The 27,851-nt window shown below is 44.3% G+C and overlaps 1 protein-coding gene across 1 annotated transcript; it reads right to left on the bottom strand.

The window, feature by feature from the left end:
* Positions 1–70: 70 nt before the first annotated feature.
* LOC147451126 (peptide methionine sulfoxide reductase A1-like) lies at positions 71–26,057 on the bottom strand. Its single transcript, XM_086520094.1, has 4 exons — positions 25,859–26,057; positions 1,518–1,659; positions 1,236–1,412; positions 71–495 (listed from the first exon to the last, which is right to left on the bottom strand). The coding sequence occupies exons 2-4, from the start codon at positions 1,599–1,601 to the stop codon at positions 244–246; spliced, it is 513 nt and encodes a 170-aa protein (XP_086376220.1). The 5' UTR covers positions 1,602–1,659; positions 25,859–26,057; the 3' UTR covers positions 71–243.
* Between the last annotated feature and the right edge of the window lie 1,794 nt (positions 26,058–27,851).

Genomic DNA, 27,851 nt, shown 5'->3' with positions numbered 1-27,851 from the left:
AATTTATTCACAATATCTCAATGAGAAAATCACATTCGAAGTTGGAAAAATATGACTGAGAACAGCCAGAGAAGGCAATCAACCTTATTTTGAATACAGGATCAAGGTATATAGAGTCCCCCAGCCATAGATATAGCTGGATTACAATTTAAATGAATATCCACAAGGGCTGTACTTAAATTCCAAAAGTCCAATAAAGTCATTTCAAGCCAGCATTGCCATCCCACCCATAGCATTGCCATCTCACCCATAACATCTGATGGGGTCTGTGCACCCTTTCCTTGCCGATTGTTTAAAACCAGAGCGTCCACCCTTCTCCAAATACTGTTGATGGTACTCTTCAGCTGGGTAAAATTCACCGGCAGGCAAAATTTCTGTCATTATCTTCTTTCCGATGCGTCTTTCCTCAGATTCCAAAGACTGCCTTGCTATCTGCTCTTGCTGTGGATTATGAAAGTATATCCCTGAGCGATACTGAGTACCAACATCATTTCCCTGCAATTATCATATCAAAGAACAACAGAACTAAGAAATCTCACCCCCGAAATATCTGAAGTTTTCGCATGCATGCTTCTGAACACACTGGATTAACCCACCTACATGGAAAGAAGGATATTTCGCATAAAGCATGTGAAACCAAATTCTATCATAATATAAGAAGGCTCAACAAAGAAAGACAAACGCTTGCACAAAATAAAAAATCTGACATCATACTTGTGAAAGAAAAAGGTTTCTAATTTCTTGATCATTAGTTATGTGTGTGGGTAGATGAATTCAGGAACCTGTTAACGAAAGCACAAAATAGAAATTAATATGATCTGGGGTTCAGTCGAAAAAGACCATCAGGATTCAGGGCCGTCTCGATTTTTATTGTAACATGATCTTAAATTTGATTGAACTCAGGAGAAAATGGATGCACGATCCCACACACATGCACTCGCAAACGTGCATACAGGGCTCGTGACAGGCAAGAAACTATCAGGTCCAACATGTGACTGGTAGCAAGTATGCATGTCGTGTGAGCGCAAGCACCCTCCTCTGTGTGAGCAAATATTATACAAGCCGTGTATTGCGATTTCACATGGCTCCAAAGATGCAGGGCTAATCAGACACAATTGCCCGAAGCAGATCCCTGCAACTGATTTATGATTCTGTTGTAGTGACTGCTAGCACTAGCAGAGTATGCACAATACCCTAAAAAAAAAGAAGCTAATGATGAGCTTTGTCATACAAACCTGCCGATTGAATTGTGTGGGATCATGCTTGCCCCAAAAGACCTCCAAAAGTTTCTCATATGTGACTTGCTCAGCATCATACTCCAGCATCACCGCTTCATTGTGATTCGTCCTCCCAGAGCAGACCTCCTGATAAGTTGGATTCTTTGTTTTCCCTTGTGTATAGCCTACAGTAGTCTGCACAAGATGGGCTATTAAACTGTATCAAATTTAGCAAAAACAAAGTTTGAAGTCTCTGTGAACATTGCTAGAGATGCACAAAAAACATAGATAAGATGCAACCTTGACGACACCTGGAACACGTTGGAATGCAAGCTCTACGCTCCAAAAGCATCCAGCAGCAAAAGTAGCCAGCTGTAAAGGCATGGCTGTCTTAAAACTGCTTGATAAAGTCGGTAATAAAAAATGGTCCCCTCGTGAAGGCCTAAAGAAAGAAAACACAGGTTAAGCAAATGGCAACACTAAGAATATGTAATCATTGAACTTAGTGAGGACCTATGTCACAACCGGTAAGCAAGTGAAGCACCTATCCCTCTCTATTGAGAACTAGAAAATTCATTCCTCTTTCTGATAAGTGAGCTTGGCCATCAAGAAAAAATGTTAAAAGATATTAAGCAAAGGACACAAAGCTAATAGCTTTTTCCAGTGGGAAATACGGGCTGTACAGACCAGAGTGCTGACATGGCAGCTGCGTAGCAGCTTTTAGGAGATGACCCCAAGTGGGTTGATTTTTTTGGGGGCAAATGCAACAAAGTGATGATGTGGCAACTACATGCCGGCAGAAGAGGGGGGGGAGAGAGATCGCAACTGATGACATGGCCAACCGTACGGATTGCTTATGTGGTACCGGTAATTTACAGAAGATTTTTGTGGGGCCTATACAGCTGCTAACATGGCTGGCCTACACAGTGTCAGAGCATAATTGGGCGCTGACCAGCACATGCTTTTGGTCAGCGCCAGCTTTTGTATCAATTGCTTTTGGGCCTGGGGCCTTTATACGTGAGGCCTTGGGAGCACTCTGGCAGATAAACTTGGTAGCAGAACTGCAGAGTGACTCCCTGGTAGTCGTACTCTGTGATTCATCATTATAAAAAAAAGCATCTGGAAGTGGAACTCCGCCACTTCATGTCACAACTACCATGTGTTTTTCAAGTGTTGAAAATTTTCAGGTCTGTTCATGTGTTGCTGTGAGATTACTGCCTTGTCAATGCCAAGCCGATTACAACAAAGTTGCTTTTGGCAAACAGTTGTAATTAACAGAAGCTTTCAAAATTGCTTGTAGCCTGTAGGACCTATAAGTGGGTGGTCTCTCACTTGACAATTGTACACACAGTAGTTGATTGAAACACGAAAAAACAAGTGCCTTTCTCAAACCAAAGGCCTACCAGCAAACTCAAACATCAAAAACCTTTGCAGGTTCCTCCAAATCCGCATCCAAATTTTAATAGAGAGAGGTGGTCTGGAAAGGAACCACCAATCTTGAAGATCGGTGAAAACGTTCCTAACCATCCTGGACAGTAATCGATGGAGGTATGGACCCGCTGACTGCAAGAGTAGCCGACATCGGGCAAAAATAAGCAGAAAAAGTAATCAACACTAAACATCCTTAAACTGGCAAGTCACTTGACAAGGCAACAATGTAACAATTGAACAACTGAGAAAAATAGCAAAACCAGACTCAAAGAGAACACTCTAGTCAAGACACACAGAGTGGCAAAGTTGCACTCTCAAAAAGATTGGCACCTCAACAGGCGTGCCTTGCGGTATTTCTTTTATAATGATGATTTGTCACATTTACAACTGTTATTTGTGAGCCCACTCACATGATTTGAGTGCTAATGGCACCCTGGCCTTCCTTTAACTTTTAGGCACTTGGCCCCAAAAAAGCAACTCAACTTATTTGCTATTTACAACAATGCTCATAAGCACATTAAGCCACGCCAAAAAGCAAAGCAACGATAAGGCTTGCCACGTAAATGACCGTAAGGCTACTACATCATCAACGTACAGCTGTACCCTATCATCTTTCTATACAACCACCCTAGATTGGTGCAGAAATTTTCACTGCATTCACGGGTTTCTCCACGCTTGAACACTACGAGTGGTGCAGCCAAAACAAAAGCCGCATGGTAAAGCTCTAACAATAGTGGAGAATCTACCAAGTCGTCCTCTGGCAACTTGGCATCGAAAGCCGGGTAGTTCCTAAACTTGACAAAGTATTTCCAAACCAGTTTTCCCTTCACTTACCTTGTCAGGCTATGCTCAAGAGATTTCCTCTCTCTTTTTCTTTGGCTGCTCCTCAGGCACCAAATCCTTTGGCACTTGCCCCTTGAAAGGTCATAGAAGACTCACATGGAAGATCCTCCAATGGTCTTGCGACTCTAGTCTGAAGGATACATTGTTGATCTTTTGCAAGATCCGGAAAGGTCCATAGTATCGCATACTCAGCTCTGGGAAACGCCTTGCCTTTCCCTTCATCTTCTAAGTCTAGCCTTCTCAAACTAAAGACATAGTTCTTTGCTTTGCGACAGGTCTAGTATCACTATGTTGGTAATCTTTGACAGCCCATCAGTCTATGGATGAAATGCTTTGACAGTCAATGTGCCCTAGATAATCGGCAGCGGCACCGAGCAAATAATGCTTCCACGAATTCAAAGGATGTATCATCCCTAATATATCTGTGCAACACTTGCACTTCAGGCGAAGGCTGCTCTCATAAGCTACCACCTGACCAACCTACATCAAAACCGCTCCCAGACTACTACCATATGAATCGCAATGTGCCTGAAAATTGCTTTTTAAGTTCCAATTTTGGAGGAATCAAATCAGATACCCAACGGTGAAGCAATACTCTGCAAACATATGGATAAACCTCCGCTAGGAGGAACATAGCCCCAAGAAGCTTCTTTGTTCATGCACATTCTTTAAAGGTAGCCAACTACGAATAGCCTCACTTGTCACGTGCGCACTACACTTGCGCCATGTGGACAAGCTTCTACTGCAGTCTAGCATGAGTCATTAGCTTAGGACTGAGCCTAGCACCTTTGTGAGCCTCTAGCAGGACGTGCATGTCCAAGCCGGTCATAGTTGCATACCCTCTCTTGCACAGTACAATCATTTCAGCATACAGGCATTTTACCGCGTGAACCACCTCTTATAGGTCATTTATTTATAAGTGACTTTTGGAATTCTTTTTTAAAAATCGTGAGTTTGTTGAAAAACTTGCCCAACCCAGCCTATAATTCTTATAAAAGAAACCCTAGATCTGGGAGAGAAGGGCAGAGGAGCAGAGCAGTAGAGCCTCTCAAGCACAGTGGCTGTCTAGCGTTTTTGCCACCCATTGCATCAGCGTTTTCAGCCTTAGTACCTCGCCGTCATCAGCGTCTTTGGACCATCAGCTCTCATCCCTTAGCCTCGCAGATCCACCCCATTCCTCGCAACAGATCCATCAGCGATTTCAGCCCTTGATGACCAGCGTTTTCAACCTAGCATGATCAGCGTTTCCAGCCAAGAAAACCAGTGTTTTTAGCCCAAGACAGCCGGCGTTTCCAGCATTTGATCGCCAGCAGATCTCAACCTAGCCTCATCATGGTTGCAGACCCCTTATCATTGACACCGCTAGCAGATTCCGGCATTCAACCATAGCATCGTCGTCGTCACTGTCGTCGACGCAGTACCCCAACACCCAGTACCCCTTCTGCCTTGGCTCGGCATAAGGGTCCATAGAACCTTCTCGTTGTCATCGTTGACATAGATCCTCAGAACCTCGTCGTTGTCGTTGACATAGACCCACAGAACCTCGTCGTTGTCGTTGACATAGACCCACAGAACCTCGTCGTCATCGACAAAGACCCACAAAACCTCGTCGTCGTTGTCAACAAAGATCCATCAGAACCTTGTCATCAACATCATCGTCGTCGACACAGAACCCATCAATACCCCGTCATTGGTATCATCGTCATCGACATACATCCATCAGTACCTCACCGACATCATCGTCGTCGACATAGACTCCATCACTACCTCGTCGTCGACATCATCGTCGTCAACATAGACCCATCGATACCTCGTCATCGTCGTCGGCATAGAACAATCAGTACCTCGTCCTCGACACAGAACCTCTCAGTACCCATCAATACCCAGCATCAGTAGCATCAGTACTGGTACCCAGCATTAGTAGCATCGGTACCCATTAGCATCAATATCTCAGCATTTAGTCATTGTATCAGCATTGTGCAAGAATAAAGAAAGTACTTGCTCTGGCAACAAAGCAAGGGGGCCTTCGAGGTATGAGACCCGACATTCAGTGTCATCTCTCTCTCTCTCTCTCTCTCTCTCTCTCTCTCTCTCTCTCTCTCTCTCTCTCTCTCTCTCTCTCTCTCTTAGTTCACTTCAGTTCTTGCAAGTGAAGTAAAGTGTCGCTTGTGTTTGTGCAGAGTACTAGATCCGAGCTAAATCCTTAAACACTTCCGTTGCACTTGACATCACTCTTTGCCAGATCCATGCAAATATCCTAAGGAGATGATGTGACCCAAGAAGTATATCAACAAAAGGTACAGACACACTAGCCGGTAACTCTCGCCAACCTCGAACACTAGAGGAATAGCCTGTATGTCCTGTGAAGAGGAACCCTCTTCCCTGGCGTTGTTTGTCCTGTCAGCCATAGTGTAATTCCAAGTTCTTGTGCTCCGTGTCTTCACCGCAAATCAACCAAGGCTCACTCTTTAAAGAAAAAGTGATCTGTCCTAACAGCCCGTAGGGCAGTAGACTTTAGCTTTCACCCAAATCTTTATTTGATAAACGTTACTTGACTTTATGACACAGAGGAAAACTTCACGAATAAACCTGTGACTGGAATTAACTATAACCGGCCCGTACAACGTAGAGGGCGGTACTATTTCAATTACCTGTTAACTTTACACAGAGCACTGAGAAGGGAAGAGAACACAGTTGCGTCCAGTGACTAGAATGTCACTGCGCACACGAGACCGACACCCTGTAGGCCCCAAAGACTGGCGCCCCTTTCGGTATTTCTTTATTCAAATTAAGGTAGACGATCCGACCACTTAGCACAAGCTTTCACAAAGCTGTCCAAACCTGGCGAGGGCTGAAAACGCAGGTTTTCGACCGGATTTCGACAGCATAACAGCGCAAAAACCCCTGTAGGTCAAAAACACCTGTCTAGGACGGATTCCCTCAATATCTGGAAGCTTTCTGGTGAGCTGTCACAGAAATTCAGCGGGCTGTAATTCTCTGTTTTTCACTGCCGGGAGCCCAAAAGCCTGTACACGCATCACAAGGCTCTCACGAGGCTCCCCCGATGTTCCCTTGCAGTTTAGGTGCGAAACCCTAAACTTGTAGAAAAACACAGCAGGCTGTAATTCCCTGTTTCGAATCGTTTTTAGCGGAGCGAACACGCCTACGCGTGTCCCAAGGGCTCCCGCACACAATGGGACAGTTCCCCTATGAATTGGACGAGTTTTCATGCGAGAAAACTCTCCAAACTAGCAATCTTTCGTGATGGAACTGTGCGTACCTGTGGGGGATTAGCAATTAGCTAATCCGGTTTCTGTTCAGAAGGCTCTTGCCTTGGCAAACGCGCATAAACCCCCAGAACTGTACATAGGTCAAATGAGAAGCCCACTAGTGGGGCATAACATACTGTACGTAGGGGAGAAAGAGAGCAGTATGTAGCGTGCGGGGCATCACTCCCGTCACCATACTGTGCATAGAGGGCAAGGTAAGCATTCCATAGCTTCTATACCTGCTACAATCCACCTGAGGCTGAAAATGGTGCCCCCTTTGTTGATATGCAGCTCGTTTTTGCCTCCCAGAGTGGCAGAATCGCTCACAGGCTGACACGTCGCCCAGTTTCCGAGTTTGGGCTTTCCCTGCTAAAAATATCTCAACTAATGCATCAGTTGACTTGGCAGCAGAGCAATAAAATATTCCCCTTGTCATTCCAGAGCTAATGACGCGAACACATTTTCTGGTCAAAAATAGCAGTTCCCTAAATTTTAGGAGATGCTTCCATGGCATCCCTATCGATCTCCTGACCATCATTGAAGACTACCATTTGACCACCATCTACAATGTGGGTTAATTTACTGGCCCCTTTCAACTTATAAAGTTGCAGTGACTTGACGAGTGGCCCAAATTCTAGTTTGGCGCACACGAGCTTCCATACTCATCAGAATTCAGTGCTAACTGGCCCAGGCAGTCCCTGTCTGACCGACCTAGATCCCCGATGTGAGAAACCCATTTGGCTACAGCCGTTTCACACTGGCCATGCAATGTCCACTTGCACCTTTTCAAGGGTTCCGAGGAAAACAAGTAAAAATAAAAATAAATAAAAATATCTAGTACTTATTTACGGAAGGCAACAGGAAAAATACACCTCCTGGTGACACACCCCACCCTTGAAATACTGCAAGCGACCTCGCTTGCATGCCAATAATACATGCAAATATCTCCTGATATCACATATATTCTATGATTGGAATCCAAGATATACATGCTTCCAGAAATGTAGCGTTGGACGATTAAACAATCCCACCAACCTGGCTACGACACATATATCAAGCATAGAAGTCTTCTAGTGTACTCTTGAGCACAAACTTCTCTAGCTAAATTCTGTATGGAAAGAGTAGATACAATTGCTTAACTACTCTCTTGAGCATCATGAACCATGCTCTTGCCTTAGTCCAAAAAGGCTGCATCAAGTCACTGTGGGTTCCATCTGAAAGGCTTCAAGATACAATTGCAATAGCTGAGGTGAATCAAGCAATTCAGACTCTTCCATCCATTTGGCATCTAATGATGGATAGTTCTTGAACTTCACCAAATAGCGTCTTGCAACTTTTCCTCTAACCTTTCTTTCTTTATGTGCCAATATCTGTTCAGGAACAAGGATTTCATCCAATTCTTCCACTTCGGGTTATTCCTCATCAAGCATATTCTCTGGCACATCACCAACAAAGGGCCTTAGAAGGCTGACATGAACAGCATTATGTATTTTCCAGCCTTCTGGTAGCTTTAACCTGTAAGCTACATCGCTGATCTTTTCTGAAATCTGAAAAGGACCATAATATCGCATACTGAGCTTAGGAAACAAGCGTTCCTTGCCTTTCCTTTTCCTTGACCTGGCCTTTTCAAAGCGCAAAAGTACCCAATCACCAAGTGAAAATACAAGTTCACGACGGTGACGATCAGCAGCTTTCTTTTGCTAAGCCTGAGTCTTCTCAAGAGCAATCTTTATCTTCCTGTATGTTTCATCCATATCTTGCACATACTTGTCTGCCTCAAAAATCTTGTTCTTAGTCTGCAAAATGGGCGGGACTTTCTTCCCTCCTTCCACTATCTCAAATGGTGCCTTACCTGTTGATGTATGCACAGTGTTATTGTAAGCATATTCAACCAATGGGAGATGGTGTTCCCAAGTTGCCTTGTGCTCTGAGACATAGCATTTGAGCAGATCCAAGACAGTAGAATTTGCCTCTTCTGACTGTCCATCAGTTTGCGGATGAAACGAAGAAGAGAACTTGAGCGTAGTGCCCATGTTCTCAAACAATGCCTTCCAGAAAAGACTCGTCATACGTGGATCCTTGTCACTGACAATTGACTGAGGCATCCCATGATATTTAAAGATATTGCTCATGAATATCTTGACCATGTGTTCTCGCTTTATCTTCTTTCTAACAGGAATGAAATGGGCCTGCTTACTGAACCTACAAATGATAGTCCAAATCCCATCATTTCCTGTTTGCGTCCTTGGAAGATCAAAGATAAAGTCCATTGCTATACTTTCCCATGGCCTATCAGGGATCGGCAATGGCTGCAACAATCCAGGTTGCTTTTGTCTGTCAAATTTGACTTTTTGGCATACTAAGCATGATCTTACAAACGTGTCAACATCTTGACGCAAAGCTGGCCAATAGAAGAATGCCTCAACCCCTTTCACTGTCGCATCAATTCCACGATGCCCAGCATAAGGTGGAGCATGACTTTCCATCAAAATCTTTGGCCGTAACTGTTTAGTAACGCATAACTTTCCATGCATCATGAGAAAGTCATTCTTAAGCATATAGTGCTCATGATGTTGCCCATCAACAAGCTGGTCATAGATCCTTGCAAAATCTGAATCTTCACCATATTGTGTCTTCATTTCGTCTAGTTCACAATGGTACGGAATTGACACTGCTGAAATTTGGGGCTTTCGTGACAACGCATCAGCCACCACGTTCTTTTTCCCTTGCACATGCACAATCTGAAAATGGAACATTGACAAGATGTTTGCCCATCGCATGTGCTTCTCAGACAACTTCGTCTGTGTAAGAAAATATCGCAAGGTTTGATGATCCGTTTGGACAACAAAATCAGCCCCTAGCAAATAGTGTTTCCAACTAGTGAGAGCATGAATTACTGCCAGCAATTCTTTCTCATAGACTTGCAAGTTCCTTTCAGTCTTCAAAAGAATTATGCTCTCATATGCAACTACTCGGCCATTCTGAATTAAAACTGCACCAAGACTATGGCCACACGCATCACATTGAACCACAAAAGGTTTAGAAAGATCTGGCAAAATAATTACCGGATCTGAAGTCAGCTTCTCTTTTAAGTGTTTGAACGCTAAAATTTCCTTGGCTGTCCACTTGAAAGTAACTCCTTTTCCTTGCAGTGCATGGAGTGGAGAAGCAATCTCAGCAAAATTTCGGATGAACCTCCTGTAATAGGAACATAAGCCTAGAAAGCTTCGAATGTCATGTACGGACTTCAGGTCTGACCATGACCTAATTGCTTCCACTTTAGCGGGATCCATGCGTACCCCATCCTTTGAAACAATGTGCCCAAGGAAGTGAATTTCTTGCAAAAAGAACTCACTTTTCTTCGCATTGATGAGTAGCCTATTCTTGCGTAGCTCATTGGAAACTGCGGTCAAGTGATCCCTATGCTCCTCTTCAGACTTTGAGTAGACAATCATGTCATCAAAGAAGGTACCCACTAAGTTTCTATGTGGTCTAAAAATTCTGTCCATCATTCTATTAAATGTGGCAGGAGCATTTGTGAGACCAAATGGCATGACAAGAAACTCATAGAGACCAAATGTTGTCCTGAACGCAGTCTTATGGACATCTTCTGGTCTAATGCGTATCTGATGATACCCGCTCTTTAGGTCTATTCTTGTAAACAATGACGCTCCCTCAAGCCGATCAAGAATGTCATCTATCCTCGGTATGGGGAACCTATTCTTGATAGTATTCTTATTCAAGGCGCGATAGTCAATGCACATGCGCCATGAACCATCCTTCTTCTGCACTAAGAGTACAGGCGAACAAAAAGGGGATGAACTGGGCTGAATCAGCCCCTTCTCTAAAAGCTCGTTGACCTGACCCATAATCTCTTTCTGCTGGGCTGCACTAACCCTGTATGGTGGTCTATTCGGTGGACTAGAACCTGGCACAAGATCTATAGTATGATCCTCAGGTCTCTCAGGAGATAACTCCCCTGGCAAAGAGTCCGAAAAACAATCACTGAAACCACTCAAAAAAGTTGACCTGTCTTTATCTAAGGTAGACAAATTAGATACAACTTGAGGTACTTCTTTTGCAAAGATCAAGTACGCAGAAAGATGATTCTTTATTATAGATGAAATAGCAGAAGCAGAAACAACTGGAACAGACTCGCCTTTAAGCTTTACATCAAGGACATGAGTCTTTCCTCTATGTACAAGGGTAATCTTTTTGTTGTAAGTATCCACCATAGCATGCAACCTGTAACACCATGGGATACCCAATAACACATCACAGCCCTCAAGCGGCATAATATGAAATTCTTCCGCATCCACATAGCTCTGAATGTGCAGACGAAGCTTTCCCAGAATGGGAGTAACAGGCTCTGAATGTCCTGGGCATGCCAAACCTGCTTCGCCTGTCATACCCATCTCCTCTGCACGAATGCCCAACTTTGATGCCAATTCTGGTGATATGAAATTTGCACGCGCTCCTGGATCAAAGAAAACCAGCACTATCTGGTCTCTAACTTTGCCCCAAGCTCTGCACAGGTCCATGGCATCCGTGTTTGGCTGATCTCCAACCAAATCTGGAACAAGTCCTGCACTCGGCTTTGGCTTCTTCCCTTTATGGTCTGACTTGTCATCCTTATCCTGTGACTTCTTCTGTGGGCACTCATTTGCAAAGTGTCCTTCCTGTTCACAAATGTAGCATTTCTTGGCCTCCCTAAGAGCTTTCCTTTCTTGAAAAGTTTTGCCAGAAAAATGCCTTTTTTGTCCTTGTCCTCGTTCCGAAGAAGATTTAGACTGCTTCTTGGACGTATTACCTTCTTCAGTGGAGGGCTTCTTTGTGGGAGGCTCAGAAGGCTTTGCTGCAACATTGCCCTTGGCTGAAAACTGTTTGCCCTGGGACCCTTTCTTGTGGCTATTAAATCCATCGGAATCTCCCTTCGACAGATTGCTGGCCACTCTTGCATTCTCTATCAACTGAAACATATTCATGACAGTAGTCTTTGTGCAGTAGTCCCTAATTTTCTTGGGCAATCCGCAGCAGTACTTCTCAATTTGTTCTGACAAAGGCACAAACCTGTAAGAGGTGATTGGCAACAGTGCGGCCCAAAACTGTTTATTGTACTCTTCCAAATTCGCACACTGTTTAGCATTCAACTCGTGCCATTCTGTCATCATATCCACTTCAAAGTGTTTGTCAACCATGCAGGCGCAAAAAGCTGTTTGAATTGGACCCACGTTGTTGGGGCTTGACCCTGGTTCAACAATGCGGTCCACCATTGGAGCGCATTCCCTTTCAAGAAAGTGGCAGCCTTGCGTATCTTTGAAGATTCTGTGAAGTTTCCTCCAGCATAAGCTGCATCGAACTGATGTATGAAGGTCAAAGTCTTCAATTGGTCCTCAGTTCCTCTGAAAGTTTCAAACTTCACTCCCTGCCCACCTTCCTTGTAATCCTTAGGCTGACTCAAAGGAGCCACATTATCATAAACAGGTGCCTGTAACAGTGGTGCTCCATGAGTGTTCATTCCAGCACTCGCATCAACTGTTTTCCCTGTCATATCTGCATTTTGTACGCATGGCTGCGAAAAACCAGCCATACCAAATTGTGTTCCAGGCACTCGAAACTGGCCGTAGGCACCCTGAAAACCTGGTTGGACACCCATGTTCGCGTAGATAGGGTTACCCATGCCTGTTTGCATTGTCCCGAACACATTCCCTGGCATATAACCTGTGGAAGGTCCAGCCATAGCTTGAAACACTGAACCACCTCCAAAATAACCAGGATAAGTATTAGGTAATGGAAGGGTCTGACGCATAGCCTATTCATTGCTCCCTTGACCATTCACAAACGGTTCCTTTCCAGCTAAAGCAAGTTGCTTTGGATCATTGGACACCGCTAGTTGTTCAACCACATGGGATTTCCCTCGAGCATCATGAGTCCTCTGCGCATTGGAAATCTCCTTTTCCTGCAACGGCTCAGTGATGCCCTGTGTAGGAGGCTGAAAACCCTGTGTCGGAGCCTGTAAGAATTCCTGCATCCTTGGGTTGTTAGCCAACTACTGAAACATGTCCATGCAACAACGCAGTTGAGTTCTAAACAACCTGTCCTCTTCTTGAAGAGTTGAAGGAATTTTCTCTGTGCCATGTGAGGAAGATCCCTCTTCAGGTACTTGGTCTCTCTTCTCTGCCATATCGACAAGCTCTGTGTTGCTTTCACCCACAACAATCCACGCTGCACTTTTTGAAGAAAAAGTGGCTATCCCGTCGATGGAACCATATAACCGGCCCGTACAACGTAGAGGGCGGTACTATTTCAATTACCTGTTAACTTTACACAGAGCACTGAGAAGGGAAGAGAACACAGTTGCGTCCAGCGACTAGAATATCACTGCGCACACGAGACCGACACCCTGTAGGCCCCAAAGACTGGCACCCCTTTCGGTATTTCTTTATTTAAATTAAGGTAGACGATCCGACCACTTAGCACAAGCTTTCACAAAGCTGTCCAAACCTGGCGAGGGCTGAAAACACAGGTTTTCGACCGGATTTCGACAACATAACGGCGCAAAAACCCCTGTAGGTCAAAAACACCTGTCTAGGACGGATTCCCTCGATATCAGGAAGCTTTTTGGTGAGCTGTCACAGAAATTCAGCAGGCTGTAATTCTCTGTTTTTCACTGCCGGGAGCCCAAAAGCCTGTACACACATCCCAAGGCTCTCACGAGGCTCCCCCGATGTTCCCTTGTAGTTTAGGTGCGAAACCCTAAACTTGCAGAAAAACACAGCAAGCTGTAATTCCCTGTTTCGGATCGTTTTTAGCGGAGCGAACACGCCTACGCGTGTCCCAAGGGCTCCCGCACGCAATGGGACAGTTCCCGTGTGAATTGGACGAGTTTTCACGCGAGAAAACTCTCCAAACTCGCAATCTTTCGTGATGGAACTGTGCGTACCTGTGGGGGATTAGCAATTAGCTAATCTGGTTCCTGTTCCGAAGGCTCTTGCCTTGGCAAACGCGCATAAACCCCCAGAACTGTACATAGGTCAAATGAGAAGCCCACTGGTGGGGCATAACATACTGTACGTAGGGGAGAAAGAGAGCAGTATGTAGCGTGTGGGGCATCACTCCCGTCACCATACTGTGCATAGAGGGCAAGGTAAGCATTCCATAGCTTCTGTACTTGCTACAATCCACCTGAGGCTGAAAATGGTGCCCCCTTTGTTGATATGTAGCTCGTTTTTGCCTCCCAAAGTGGCAGAATCGCTCACAGGCTGACACGTCGCCCAGTTTCCGAGTTTGGGCTTTCCCTGCTAAAAATATCTCAACTGATGCGTCAGTTGACTTGGCAGCAGAGCAATAAAATGTTCCCCTTGTCATTCCAGAGCTAATGACATGAACACATTTTCTGGTCAAAAATAGCAGTTCCCTAAATTTTAGGAGATGCTTCCATGGCGTCCCTATCGGTCTCCTGACCATCATTGAAGACTACCATTTGACCACCATCTACAATGTGGGTTAATTTACTGGCCCCTTTCAACGTATAAAGTTGCAATGACTTGACGAGTGGCCCAAATTCCAGTTTGGCGCACACAAGCTTCCATACTCATCAGAATTCAGTGCTAACTGGCCCGGGCAGTCCCTGTCTGACCGACCTAGATCCCCGATGTGAGAAACCCATTTGGCTGCAACCGTTTCACACTGGCCATGCAATGTCCACTTGCACCTTTTCAAGGGTTCCGAGGAAAACAAGTAAAAATAAAAATAAATAAAAATATCTAGTACTTATTTACAGAAGGCAACAGGAAAAATACACCTCCTGGTGACATTAACACTCCAAACAAACCACAGCTTGGCAACTAAAATGCTACAAAGCAGACAGTGACACCCTATAGGCCCCAAAGGCTGGCGCCCCTTTCGGTATTTCTTTATTATTATAAAACTTGGGAGAAAACCTGCAAGTTCCTACGAGCTGTCCCGCTTTTACCGGCTGAAAATGGCCTTCTCTAGCCCGATTTCGGCAGCATAACAACGGTAGGAAGCTTCACACACAAAATCCCCATGCCAAATGTGACTTTCCCGACACATGCGGACACTTTCCCAAACCTAGCGAGAATATGCAACACGTTGACTTATCTGTTTTCTGCCCTAAAAATGCACCGGATCACCTGTATAGTAATCCCAACGCTTCCCGAAGCTCCTAGGGATCAATTGGGGTCAAAACCCTAAACCTGCAGAGAGATGCAGCACGCTGTAGTTTACTGTTTTGGGCTCCGTTTCGTGTGACAGTCGCATCCGTAGCAAGCTCTCGAGCTCCCACACCTATAGAGGGTACTTGCCCTTTGAATCGGACAAAATTTCTCTTGTGAAATCTCTCTGAATTCACCTGTACCTGTCACAAATTGCTGACGTGTCAAAGCCCTGAAGAATGGAGCCAACTTGCAAATCCTAGCCGAGGGGCCTAAACCCTAAGAAGAACAAGTAATAGAAGAAGAAGTCCTGCCAAAGTACAAGAGAGTGCTTCGGGCTTCACTCTCAGACTCTGCGTCCAGATGCTCTGCAGAGTGGGAGCCCTCACCGCTTATTTATTGTTTACAAGGGATGCCAAAAGCAGAGCCCCAAAAGCTTCCAAATCAAAAGCAAAGTGTTCTCTCTCTATCTCACACAAGCTCTCTTGAGTCTTGTAAAAAGCAATGTAATTCTCTCTCCCCCCTTGCTATTGCGTAGAGAAAAAGCTGAAAAGCCAGCACCGCAAATTCTGGGCTGCCGTACTGCCACGTCATCAGGCTGGCGCTTTTCACGGAAATATGTATCTGCTGCTAGGGTTAGGGTTAGGGTTTAGGACAAGTTTTAGGGTTAGGGTTTTTGGCAGATTTTAGGGTTAGGGTTTGCAGAATTATGTACCTTCATAAGTTCATAATAGTCTGAACTCACGAATTATAAGAGGGAATAAAGCACTCATAAAACTATAAAAGCAAGGGGCACAAGAAAAGAAAAGAAAAACAAAAACAAACAAACAAACAAACTAAATCACTTTGTTTGCTACGAAACAAAACTAGATAAAACAAAACATTATTAACTTAAAAATGTTTTTAGAAAAGGCATGTGTAAAATAAGTTGACGCAACTTACTTGGCTTAAAACAGGTGCTCAACTTTAAGCCAAAAAAAATTTAAAAAAAAAATAAGACATCTTAAAAACTTAATCCTACAAATCAAACTTCACACAACAACTTCTAACGGAACACATTCTTAAGTCCTCAGGTAAGCTAAATACAAAATCGAAAAATGAATACTACTACAAACCTACTAAGAGCAAAGAACCAAACTTGACAATATGTGATCTCAACTTCGCTCCTTGTCCAAACACGAAAAATAAGATTATCACCTTTATCATGCATAGCTTGGACAATTGTCCGAGGACGTGGCAATTGCTAACCTTAATTGTTGGTTTCTTTCCAATGATTTTTGTTTAATTTTTGAGACCCTCTTTTTGAAGTTGCAAATGGTTGGACATTGTATGGCCAATGTGAACGGTAGTTTCACCCACAGACGGGAAGTTGGTCGGCACTGGAACTCGTAAAGTAAAAGGATGTCTAGGCTCAATTCAAGATCATGTAGGTCCCCCCGTCGCACTTAGCAAGTTGGTGGATATTGGGAAGTGAACTCAATAAAGGCATAAAGTCAAGATGGGATCACCAAAGGAAAGTACCCGACAACTCGGCTACATTGCATTTTTGGGTGCGGTCCCAGTGGGCATTGATGGTCAGATGACCAATGGGAGCCCAACGGAAGCATCTCCTAAAATTTAGGAAACTCCTATTTTGGGCCATGAAATTTGTTCGCGTCATTACCTTCGGTATGACCAAGGGAACACTTTATTACTCTGCTGCAAAGTCAACTGATGCACCAGTTGAGAGATTTTTAAACAGGAAGCCCAATGAGGAGAAATTGCATGTATGAGTGCCAAGTGGCACTTTTTGGTCAATTTACCAAGTTTGGGAGAACATGAACTCGTAACTAACTTTTCGGAGCAATTTAGGAGGCTGTTAACTCTGATTTTCAGCCATTTCTCTCCATTTTTGAGCTTCCCATGACTTTACCTAGGTCCAACGAGCTCATTTTCAGCATTGGAAGGCATCAGATGCGTGTTTACAGGGCTGTTTTGCTGCGTTTTCAACGATATGCACGTTTTGGCAGCCATGTAAATCTTCCCCTTTTGCATCTATTTGTTCACAGATGCATTACAGGTCAAGGGCAAAAGAGGGGGCACTCGATTTATGCTGGGGGATGCTTCATTGAGAACTTGTCCCAGGTTAAGAGCTATGGAGTGCTTTCTTTCCCTCCCATGTACAGTGTGGTGCTAGGAGTGATGCCCTGCACGCTACACACTACTCTCTCCCCCCACGTGCAGTTATGTGATGCCCCACAAGAGGGCTCTTCATTTGACTTATGTACAGCTGTGTGGGTTCATGCTTTTGTGCTGAGGCAAGAGCCTCCTTGAGCAGGAACAGGGGTAGCTAACTGCTACTCCAAAGCAGGCACCGGTGAGGGTCATAACCTCACCATACAGGTGCATTTTCAGCGCTGTGTATACGTTGTAAATTGACTGTTTTTCAGCCATACGGACGCCAGAACCATTGGGAATAGTGCCCCACTGGCAGAGGACAATTAGGGGACTGTTTGAAGCTGAAAATAGGGCAAAAACCAGTAAATACAGCGAGCTGAATTTACTGTTCTTGGGCAAGAATCAGAGGGTTTACGCCAGTGCAAGTGAGATCCAGCAGGGGAATTGATTTCGCACAAGTTTTGGGGTTGTTATGCTGCCGAAATTTGGCCAAATCAGGTGGTATCTAGTGTGATACAGGTAAAGGATTCCCAGGACCTTACTTTGTAATTTATCCTCTCAAAGAATAAAGAAATAAAGGGGCGCCAATTTTGGGGCCTACAGGTTGTCGGCATCTACTCCGGGCATTCTAGCTTCCAAGCCATGTGTGTATTCAAGTGTTAATTCCCGTTACAGGTTACCTTTACAGTGCTCTGTGTGTGTCTCTAAAGTAAAGAATTTCGGGTGAAAGCCAAAGCCTACCGTCCCCACGGGCCGGTTTCAACAATAGCTATGACATCCCTACTCACGTCGTGAGTGCCCAAGAGTAGATGCAGTTTATATAGAGGTCATTCATGCTTTGAACGTACTCTACAAAACCAACGAGCTGAGTTTCTATCACCCTCCGGAGGTGATAAGCATACTCAGCGCATTCTAGCTTCCGAGCCGTGTGTGTATTCAAGTGTTAATTCCCGTTACAGGTTACCTTTGCAAAGTGCTCTGTGTGTGTCTCTAAAGTAAAGAATTTCGAGTGAAAGCCAAAGCCTACCGTCCCCACGGGCCGGTTTCAGCTATGACATCCCTACTCACGTCGTGAGTGCCCAAGAGTAGATGCAATTTATATAGAGGTCATTCATGCTTTGAACGTACTCTACAAAACCAACGAGCTGAGTTTCTATCACCCTCCGGAGGTGATAAGCATACTCAGCCATGATAAAGGCTAGCATTTGTCAAGCTATAGTAAAAATACTAGAAGCGCTAAAGATCAAAACAACAACATAAGATGTTATTAAGTCAAACAATAAGTGGCCTTTTTAGCTCCCCACTTCTATTGAATTTACTACTGATTATCTTGAACATTCCAAAGGAAGAAACATTAAAAATAAACTTACTACGATACAAAAATGAACGAACGTTTTTAATGATTCTTTGTGAATGAGTATCCTTTTTCAACTAGTAAAGAAATAAGATGGCAAGATTGAACAACAAAAGTAGATTTACTAGAACAAAGACGAGAAAATCTAAATGGTTGAGAGCAAATGACACCATACTTAGTTAAAAGAGAAATGTTCGAAAAAATGTGAGACATACGGATGATTTTTAGATTGGCATATTCTGGTTCAAGGCGCTTATCATAGATATCTACTTCTAATCCCAAGGGAGTCTGAAAAATCTTAAGGTCTAAAAAGGCACAACAATCACTATTTGTGGTACACTTAAGTTCACGAAACTCCTTGGGATAAATTCCTCCGCCTACAGAACTCGAATTCAAGTACATAAAATCTTGAAAAGAAGGAACGTCAGGGACAAAAAGATCATCTACAAAGCGTCTTACATTGCATAACTTGTGCTAAAATATTGGACAAGTGTTAGCAAGGACAAGACGCTCCATAAAATCAAACTCGTAAGTAAAAAGATAGAAAATAGCAAGAAAAATAGCACAATTGGTGCCCATACGGATACCAATTATTTGCTTGAAAAGAGAGTCGCCGATGGTTATATAAAAATTGTCCAAAAGAAAATCTAACCAAGATATGATGTCAATGTCATCTACAATTCTGGTGAATCTCTTTCTTCCTTTGTCTACATCTACATTCTTATTTTTCAGCCATAAGAAGTCAAAGTTCAAGGCTGACTTTTCTACTAGCAATGCCTTGTACCTATCCTTCTCAAGCTTGTACGCAAAAACTTTTGAAATAAGAGATTTGACTCTAAATTTAAGGTCCTCCAAATTTAGCTTCGTGTATAGCGTTGTAAAGTCCAAAGTTTGGAGACATAAAGGAGAAGATTTCTCCTTAAGGCTTCTTGAAGAGTTCAAAAACTTTAAAACAAGAATCACACCTACTGAATCATTTAAAATCCAACTTGAATCGGTAGGTACGTTTGCTTCCTTTAGCATATTTTTCCACAATTCATTTACGCTAGGTAAAATGGCTTTGAAACAATAACTAAGCCATTTGGAAACCTCGGTCAAAGAGGTGTTACAAGAAGCAGCTATAAATCTAGGCTTTATAGGGTTCTTGTGGAACTTCCAAACGGTATATAAAAAAGGTAATTTAGGCTGGCACTTGAAACCAAAAGACTTACAAAAGTCTTGATTAGGGTTTGCAGAATTAGGGTTTTCAACAGCCCGGCTCTCGGGCAAACACGGCATCACTTTGTGACATTCTACCATAACCTTATGTCGTAATGACCTAGTGACACATAGTCTGCCATGCATCATCATAAAACCATCCTTGAGGAGGTACTGTTCATGGCATTGCCCATCTTGCAACTGTTCAAAACTCCTTTCAAAATCTTCATCAGTAGCATGCTATTCCTTCATGGCATCAAGCTCATGATATAAGAAATTGACATAGCTGAAATTTGTGGCTTTCTTGATAACGCATCAACCACAACATTCTTCTTGCCTTCCACATGCAAAATCAGAAAGTGGAACATAGAAAGAATGTTTGCCCTTCGCATATGCTTTTCAAATAACTTTGACTGTGTCAAGAAGTATTGCAAGGTCAGAGGATCCATCTGGACAACAAAATCAACACCTAGCAGGTAGTGCTTCCAACTAGAAGCGCATGAATCACAGCCAGTAGCTCTTTCAGAGTTTCGCACCCAGAGGCACTGGCCCCAAAGACTAGCCACCCTTCTCAGTATTTCTTTATTATTAAGCTTCTCAAAGTAAGTTGTCCGAGGGTCCTCCTCTCAACACTCCCACGCAAAATGAGCAAAAGTGAGGCCCTTGTCAAAGTCAACGATGCGGAAGCATAGAGACCACGGGGAGTGAGCACGAGAGAGAGAGTCTCCTGAACCAATTAACCTTGGCAATGAATAACTGAATGTGTATACAATGGAGGCAAGGGGTTGCTTATATAGCAACCTCAGTAAATTGCCCTACCCAAGACTTTGACAAATAAGTAAAATAAATACCTAAAAGCCAAACTAAATAATGGGATCACATTGGGCAATTCATTTGAGATGCCAAAACTCTTAACACCCTCTTTGTAACTCATAGTGGACATCAATAGTGAGACCAAGTCGATGAAGAAGCTACCATGGATACCCCAGTAGTGGCCACCAACTGGATACACCTCGGTGTTGCTCTCCTCAACTTTGTACCTGAAAGTAATGCCATCTTGAGCATTGGTTTCCTTTGTAGAAACTTTGAACTGTAGACTATACTAGGTCCAATAATCCCCATTCGTGAACTGTGAAGTTTGAACACATCACGTCCAAAATATAAAACTCCAAGATAATGCACTATTGGAACACATCCTATCCATAATCTGACCAACAACGATGGATTGGTGCACTCATCCATAGTGTTTTAGACGTATGATTGGTTCCTTGCCAGATGCATGTGCATTGAACTCCGACCTACGAGTCCAAACATCAATAACTTGAACTCGAACACAAGGTCCAAATTAATTATAGGGAGCATTGCTTGCCCCTCTCTGCCACTCACAAGCCTCTCTCTGGCTGAAGCTAGTGGTGACACCTGTCATTTGACTAGAAAGCTGACATCGAGGCCACTGCGGCCACCGCCACGAGTGCCATGTCGATCTCCTCTATCGGATCTTTATTACCGTAATCTCTGTCCAGCTTGGCTTTATCCTTGTCTTCCTGTGAGTTCCTGCTTTTGCCTTTGGCTTCAAACTCTCGAGCCAAACAAAGCGTCGAGTCACATTCATGACAACTATGATCGTACCTCGTGGGTACCAAGGCAGCTAACTGAGTACTAGTACTGCCATCCTTGTCCACCTAACCTTTGCCACTGTCCTCTAGCGAGCTCCTCCATTTGCTTTTGACTTCACAAACTCAAGCCAAACAACTATAGGCCGCTAAATGGATGGTTGACGATAGGTTATCCATATCTTTTGGTTGGTTTTGGTCGATGTCGTCGGGGGCGCTCGAGCAAGGGAGGGAGCAAGGACTAGGAATAACTCCTCCTTGCACTCCAAAAGAGTGACTACACAATTCCCAAGCCGTTTCGCCACTTCAAAATCCTCTCCTACTAAGCCATGCCAAAACACCTTCGAGGCCTTTTGCAAGCAATCTACACTTCTCTCAAGTTGCTCCAAAAGCTCACGAAACTTCTTCAAAAGAGTCTCCAAGAGAGATGCGTTGCGCTCCTTAAAGTACTTCAAAAAGGGACCACATGATTTTGCACCAAGCTGCTCCCGAAAACCTGATCACTAATGCGCCTCCAATGCCCTCTATTTAACTTTACTGATCAATGTTGTGTGCCTCGTTGTAAATGAGTCAACGCAGGGACATAAGGGCGGGGAGGGCTGTCACCAAGGGAGAGCCATCAAGAAGTAGTGCGTTTCAGAACGCTGGGAGCAGAGATGTTATCACCCAAGCCGCTGTCGCAAGGGGATGATGTTGCCGTCGCGGTTGGGGCCGCCGGTTATGTGGACAAGGAGCTTTTCAGAATGCTTCAGAACGCTAACCGCATGGCATAGTTACCAAGAACGGGAAACCGGAACGGGAACGCGGAAAAAAATGCCATTCCTGTTACGGGTACTCACGTTTGAAGCACGGGACGGGGATTCGGAACGGGAACTTGGAATGGGAACGGGGAACGGAGACCTGAAAACGGTCATTCCCTGTTACTATGCCGCAGGGTCAATGCCACAGATCGCCTAGCATATCAAAACGCAGGCACTCCATCTCTACCTAGCGTTTCAAAATGCTCCGATAGGACTTCAACGCTGATACTGCCCCTTAAGCCTACGTTTTAAAACGCTAAAGGACAGCGACAGTGGGGGGAAGTGAATGCTGGTGATGGGGGAGGTCTCACAGCTCTTCTCTTCTCTGTAATGCTCCTCCACGACCAAGGCTCTTCACGCACGGAGCTTCACCAAGCAGCTCTGATACCATGTCAAAGTCCACGATGCGGAAGCGTAGAGACCAAGGGGAGTGAGCACGAGAGAGAGAGAGAGAGAGAGAGAGAGAGAGAGAGAGAGAGAGTCTCTTGAATCAATCAACCTTGGCAATGAATAAGTGAATGTGTATACAATGGAGGCAAGGAGTTGCTTATATAGCAACCTCAGTAAATTGCCTACCCAAGGCTTTGACAAAGAAGTAAAATAAATACCTAAAAACCAAACTAAATAATGGGATCACATTGGGCAGTTCACTTGAGATGCCAAAACTCTAATAGCCTTGGGCATGCTTATAAGGGCCTTTGGCCAACTCAAAAGCAGTTACATAAAAAGCTACAATTCTAAAAGCATCTGGTTTGGAACCCAAAAACAAAAGGCCCATGAGTTGTCCGCAAACGCGGAAATCCATACGGCGTCACATCAGCAATCAACAGAAAACGCGGAGCGTCCGTACTGTAATGTCACATCGACAACTCTACGCAATTTTGGCTCCTTGCTTTACTTATAGGGAATTTAGGCCCCTCGGCCAATTTTCATAAGTTAAGATGGGTTAGGTTTTTAACCCTAACCCCTTCTGGGCTACTCAACCATAATCTGCAAGTTAATAAACTTCTTTTACCTCTTTCACTAAGGTTTTAGTCCCTTCTGTCCGGCTCAATGTCCTTTAGACCATGCCATGTCATCACTTTGTGACGGCAACGATTGATGTCTTTACTTTGTTCTCCTCCTTTGTCAGAGACGTGGCCGAAATGTGGCCCTCTCTCCCACGTGTAACACTTCCTTGCTTTAACCATTCCATCTTTTGATCAAACTTAAATTAGTGGCTTGCTAGTCCTCTGAGCTGAGTCACTTCCCGTTGGATTCCTCATTATTGAACATCAACTCCCCTGTCAGCACAACATAACCATCAAGTGCATAACCATCAAGTTCATGGACCATCATCCCCTATAAGTTGAAGGCTTTTTACAGTAATACCTTTTCAACTCTAGAGGCGATTTGCAATACTACCTCTGTAGGTTGACCATCTGAAACAAAGCCACTAGAAAAAACCGTCCCAAAACTTTTAATTGTAAGACCGAAGGGTGTCTTTTTCTTTGATCCACAAGTGATTGCACGCACTCAAGATACTTGCTTCATATGATGCTCATCTCAATTGCAAGGAGAAGCACATTTCTATTTGAATCCCAACAAAGTCTTCAATGCTTGTGCATGAAGCAATAGGGTTGACCACCATTGTAAAGCATTCCCTTTGAGAAAGAAAGATGCTTTTCTAACTTTCAAGGCTTCAATAAAGTTGCCTCCTTAGAAAGTGGTATGGATAAAAGCAAGCACTTTCTTCTCATCCCAAGGCCCTAGAAAAGTATCGAACCTAACATTCTCGCCCCCTTCTTTGTAATCCTTTGATTCTTCATCGCAGTCAACTAACTGATCATATGCACTAGGTCGTAGAAGCGTGTTAAGTCATGTTGAAGCCAAGAAACTAAAAAGTGGAAACTAGGTACAACTGCCAATGGTCAAAAAATCAAGGAGAAGAAAAAAAAAGCAAGGAAAAAACTATCCTAAAAAGGGTAAAGAGTGCAAACCAACCGAGCAGGTCATAACCATATCCAATGCCGAAAGCACCAACTAGGAAGAGTTAAACTAAAGACCTCTCTCTCTCTCTCTCTCTCTCTCTCTCTCTCTCTCTCTCTCTCTCTCTCTCTCTCTCTCTCTCTCTCTCTCTCTAACCCGAACCCGAACCCGAACCCTAGACCCGCAGGTCTGCTCACGCGATGAGGGCGCATGGGTGGGTGTTCCTCGTCTCCCTCGGGTCAAGCTTGAACTAAGCTGAAGTTCTCTCTCTCTCGCCATCTGCCCCATCGCATCTCTGCCCACCAACTGCCCCAGCTCGTCTTTGTTCACTTGTCGACCTGCGAGCTGTGCTACAGCATGTGCCATCAGCCAGAGAGGTCGAGGCTACTTGTTGCTGCCTCCTCCTAGCTCGACCCAGTACCCACTCGCGAGCTGCATAGCATGGCAACCAAAAAGCCTATCAAGGTTGAACAGACACTTGTTCCCATGCCAACATACAATCACCCAGCCGACACCCTCAATTGAGCCCTGCAGAGAGCCTCACCTAGTCTTATACCTCCAGGTATACCCTTCTCCAACCCCATCATCTCGGTGAGAGAAAGTCTTTTCCATCTGTACTGCGTACCCCAAAGAATCCACCCGACGTACGAGCCTTGGATTGGGATGCCCTCCAAGCACAAATCCAGGCGTTACAAGAGGAGAACCTCCTTCTTCGACAACGCCTAGATACAGTTGAAGCACGTCTCACGAACCTCGAACAAAAGCACTATACCAGTGAAGGAGAATTGGAAGCACAAGTTCAAGAGATCACCACAAGTCTTTCATCCCAAATCCAAAATCATGTCAACAAGGAGATACGTACGCGAGTTCAAACGCCAAGATGTTGCATCCCTCAATCTGCAGATTGGAGGACTACCTCAAGGTAATTTTCATGCTTCAATACGTTAGCTTGCTAGTTTAATGCCAACAATCAAGTGGGATACAATGCTCGATGCATCACAGGTTCAGTCAAAAATGGTGGCTCTCATGGAATCATAACATTCAAGTCCAAAGTAGCCCGTGATACTATGTTGTACCAATCAAAGAATCTCAAGGACACCGATTTTTGGTTTGCAGAAAACTTGACTTCTTTGCCACTCCTATGTAAGAGAGAAGAGCTTACCAAGGTCCGTAAAGACAAAGTAGCTACATGCAATCATTGAGGACTTTCATTCTACCAAGGCAGTCCCTAATGACACCACATAATTAGTAGTTTCTGGAATTAGACACTGCCACTAAGTCTGTCTAGGAAACGGCTAGTGGTAAGACCTCTCCATCGTAGGTTGTGGACGCCGCCCTCTCCCATGTAAAAAGGAGACAGTTTCCACGAAAACAATTTTGTATGCATCTTTGGTCCCATGGGTCATATGTGACCTCAATGGACAGTAATGAATCTCTCTCTCATAATATATGCGTGTATGTGTGTGTCTCTGTGTGTGTGTGTGTGAGTGAGAGAGAGAGAGAGAGAGATTAGAGAAATTAACTTGAGTTTCTTCATGTGTGCGTGTAAGAGAGAGTGCACTCCCGATGAGTCCATTGGCCATTGCGTCTGAGGAGTTTTATTAGTGATAATGATAAAGAAAGGGATAAAGTCCTGCTTTAGCAAACGCTACTTTAGTCTTGTCGCAAACCCTGCTTTAGTATTGTTTATTCTTTTGAACCGAAGGGAGAGAACAGAACAAAACGCGAGATTTCTCACAGAACCCCCATAACGAATTGCGGAAACAAGACACCTCTCTCTCTCTCTCTCTCTCTCTCTCTCTCTCTCACACACACACACACACACAACACACCTTGAGACTGAGGCTGTGGACGTAAGGTTTGCTCCAATATCGTTGAGGTCTGAAGGGAAGGATGCAAACCTCCTTATAGGTATAGTGTGCGTCACGGTAGACTTGTATGCGTTTTATCCGGGTCACACGCATGCGAGCGCGCGCGCGCGCGCACACACACACAGAGAGAGAGAGAGAGAGAGAGAGAGAGAGAGAGAGAGAGAGAGCTGTAAGGTTGGGCGGCAATAATGTGTCACACTTGGCCTGCCAGCTCACCAAATCAGGGCAGGCTGAGATGGCGAGCAGCCAATGGTCCGCGGAAAAAAGTTTTTTTGGATCTGAAGCATTGTTAGAAGGCCCCGTCCCACCCTCGACTATATGTGACACTCAAGAGATCGACGGCGGGGGTTTAATCTGTCGTTGATCACATTCCATTGAGGAAAAAAATTAGGGTTCTCTTGCGTCACGGTAGCCCATTGAACCCACGTCCTCCCCCCTCCGAAGACCCCAAGCTCTATCCATCCGAGCTAGCGCGCATTGATGCACAACAAGTGAAACCACGCGTATAAAATTATGCCCTCCCTTTGCGCGACAATTGGACAGCCCAAAATCACATGCGCCCCGCCCATCATACGCTCGTCCTCGATGCCTTAAACGTGACTCATTAGATTTGATCTACCATTTATACAACGACAATTGGTCGTGAGCATGAGACATGCTTCATTTCATAGCCCAATGTAACGTCTGTTCGATGGGCCACCTGGCAAAGCCAAGGTGTGGCGGAACATGACACACGCCTAGTGCAAGTTTGTCCTCCCTAGTGCAACATGGCCTACAAACCTAAGTCACATCTTGGGAGAAATTGTGAACCCCGATATAAAGCTTGTTGATTAGCGCCACATTGGCCTATAGCAAAGTTATTATGAAAAACTTTTCTTCTTCCTTTTCTTTTAAGAGGTACATCTATTATGCTCCTTATAATAGCACGAGAGATTGTGTTCAAGAGAAGGAAAACTTTACAAAAATTGGGGTAGGAAGAAGAAACAAGCTGAATTTTGAGACGTGTTTCTAACTTTTCTTAGCATCATCCTTTCTAGTAGAGGAGGATTCCTTGTTGTCTTTTTGAGTCTCCTTTAGAGTCGGCCATCTCTCAACTGTCATAATAACTAATATCTAATTCTCCTGAATGATTTTCTCATGTTAAACTGATCATTTAATATGGGGAAGTGCAAGGGGAGAAAAAGCTAGATCATTGGTTAAGCTGACAGATCGGCCACAGTAGGGATCCAAAGAAGGGAAAATAGGGATCCAAAGGGGGGGCCATCTGCAAAAGAGCAATGTGCAACAATGGGCCTAAAAGACCCTAAGGTTCAGCCCATTAAGACTTCCAAAATGCTAAGGTTCCAAAATTCAAAGGTTGTGTCCAAAGGTCAAAAGCTTAAAAATTTGGATGCTTTGTGTGTGTGCACAAAAGTTTTCACAAGTCCCTACATAGGAGGGGGCGAGCCCAAGAAGTAGGGGATGAGAGAGAAACTCACACACACACAAGCTTCCCTTGTACACAAGGGGAAAGAGGGACACATGTCAGCTCCCTAGCCTAGATGCCCACAAGGTGTACTCAAATCCTATTGGATGGCCTTGGAGGTGGACCAATGAGGATTAGTCTAGAGTAGATCTAGTTTAATTAATTTAAAAACACTTAATAAAAGAACCAACAAGAATTAAGCTCTCTAAAAGACTATTGGACAATCTCCCAATGGGTCCAATGAGCATTCAGCAACCCAATGGCTTGCCTGATTCCTATTGGTCAGGAGGCAAAGGGATCCAATGAGAGTTTAGTTGCATTTATTAATTACCTAAAGCTCTCACAAAAGGGGAAAGGGGGACACATGTCAGAAGGCTATCACTTATACTGCTTAATTCCCATTGGCTGGGCTTGGGGGGCCAATAGGACTGTAGCATGAACAATTAGGAAGAGGGTTCGACCAAGAGAGAGAGGGGGCTGATTTTTCAA

Source organism: Adiantum capillus-veneris, chromosome 9 (assembly GCF_014529385.1).
Source record: "Adiantum capillus-veneris isolate H3 chromosome 9, ASM1452938v2, whole genome shotgun sequence".
Classification (NCBI taxonomy): Eukaryota; Viridiplantae; Streptophyta; class Polypodiopsida; order Polypodiales; family Pteridaceae; genus Adiantum; species Adiantum capillus-veneris.
This window is presented reverse-complemented; position numbering and strand designations above follow the sequence as displayed.

What these genes read in the sequence shown, in the direction of transcription:
- LOC147451126 (XM_086520094.1), bottom strand. Translation starts at nt 1,601, where the DNA reads ATGCCTTTACAGCTGGCTACTTTTGCTGCTGGATGCTTTTGGAGCGTA. An exon ending in GTGTTCCAGGTGTCGTCAAG is followed by an intron (nt 1,413 to 1,517) that starts GTTGCATCTTAT and finishes CATCTTGTGCAG; the next exon opens with ACTACTGTAGGCTATACACA. An exon ending in CCACACAATTCAATCGGCAG is followed by an intron (nt 496 to 1,235) that starts GTTTGTATGACA and finishes TGATAATTGCAG; the next exon opens with GGAAATGATGTTGGTACTCA.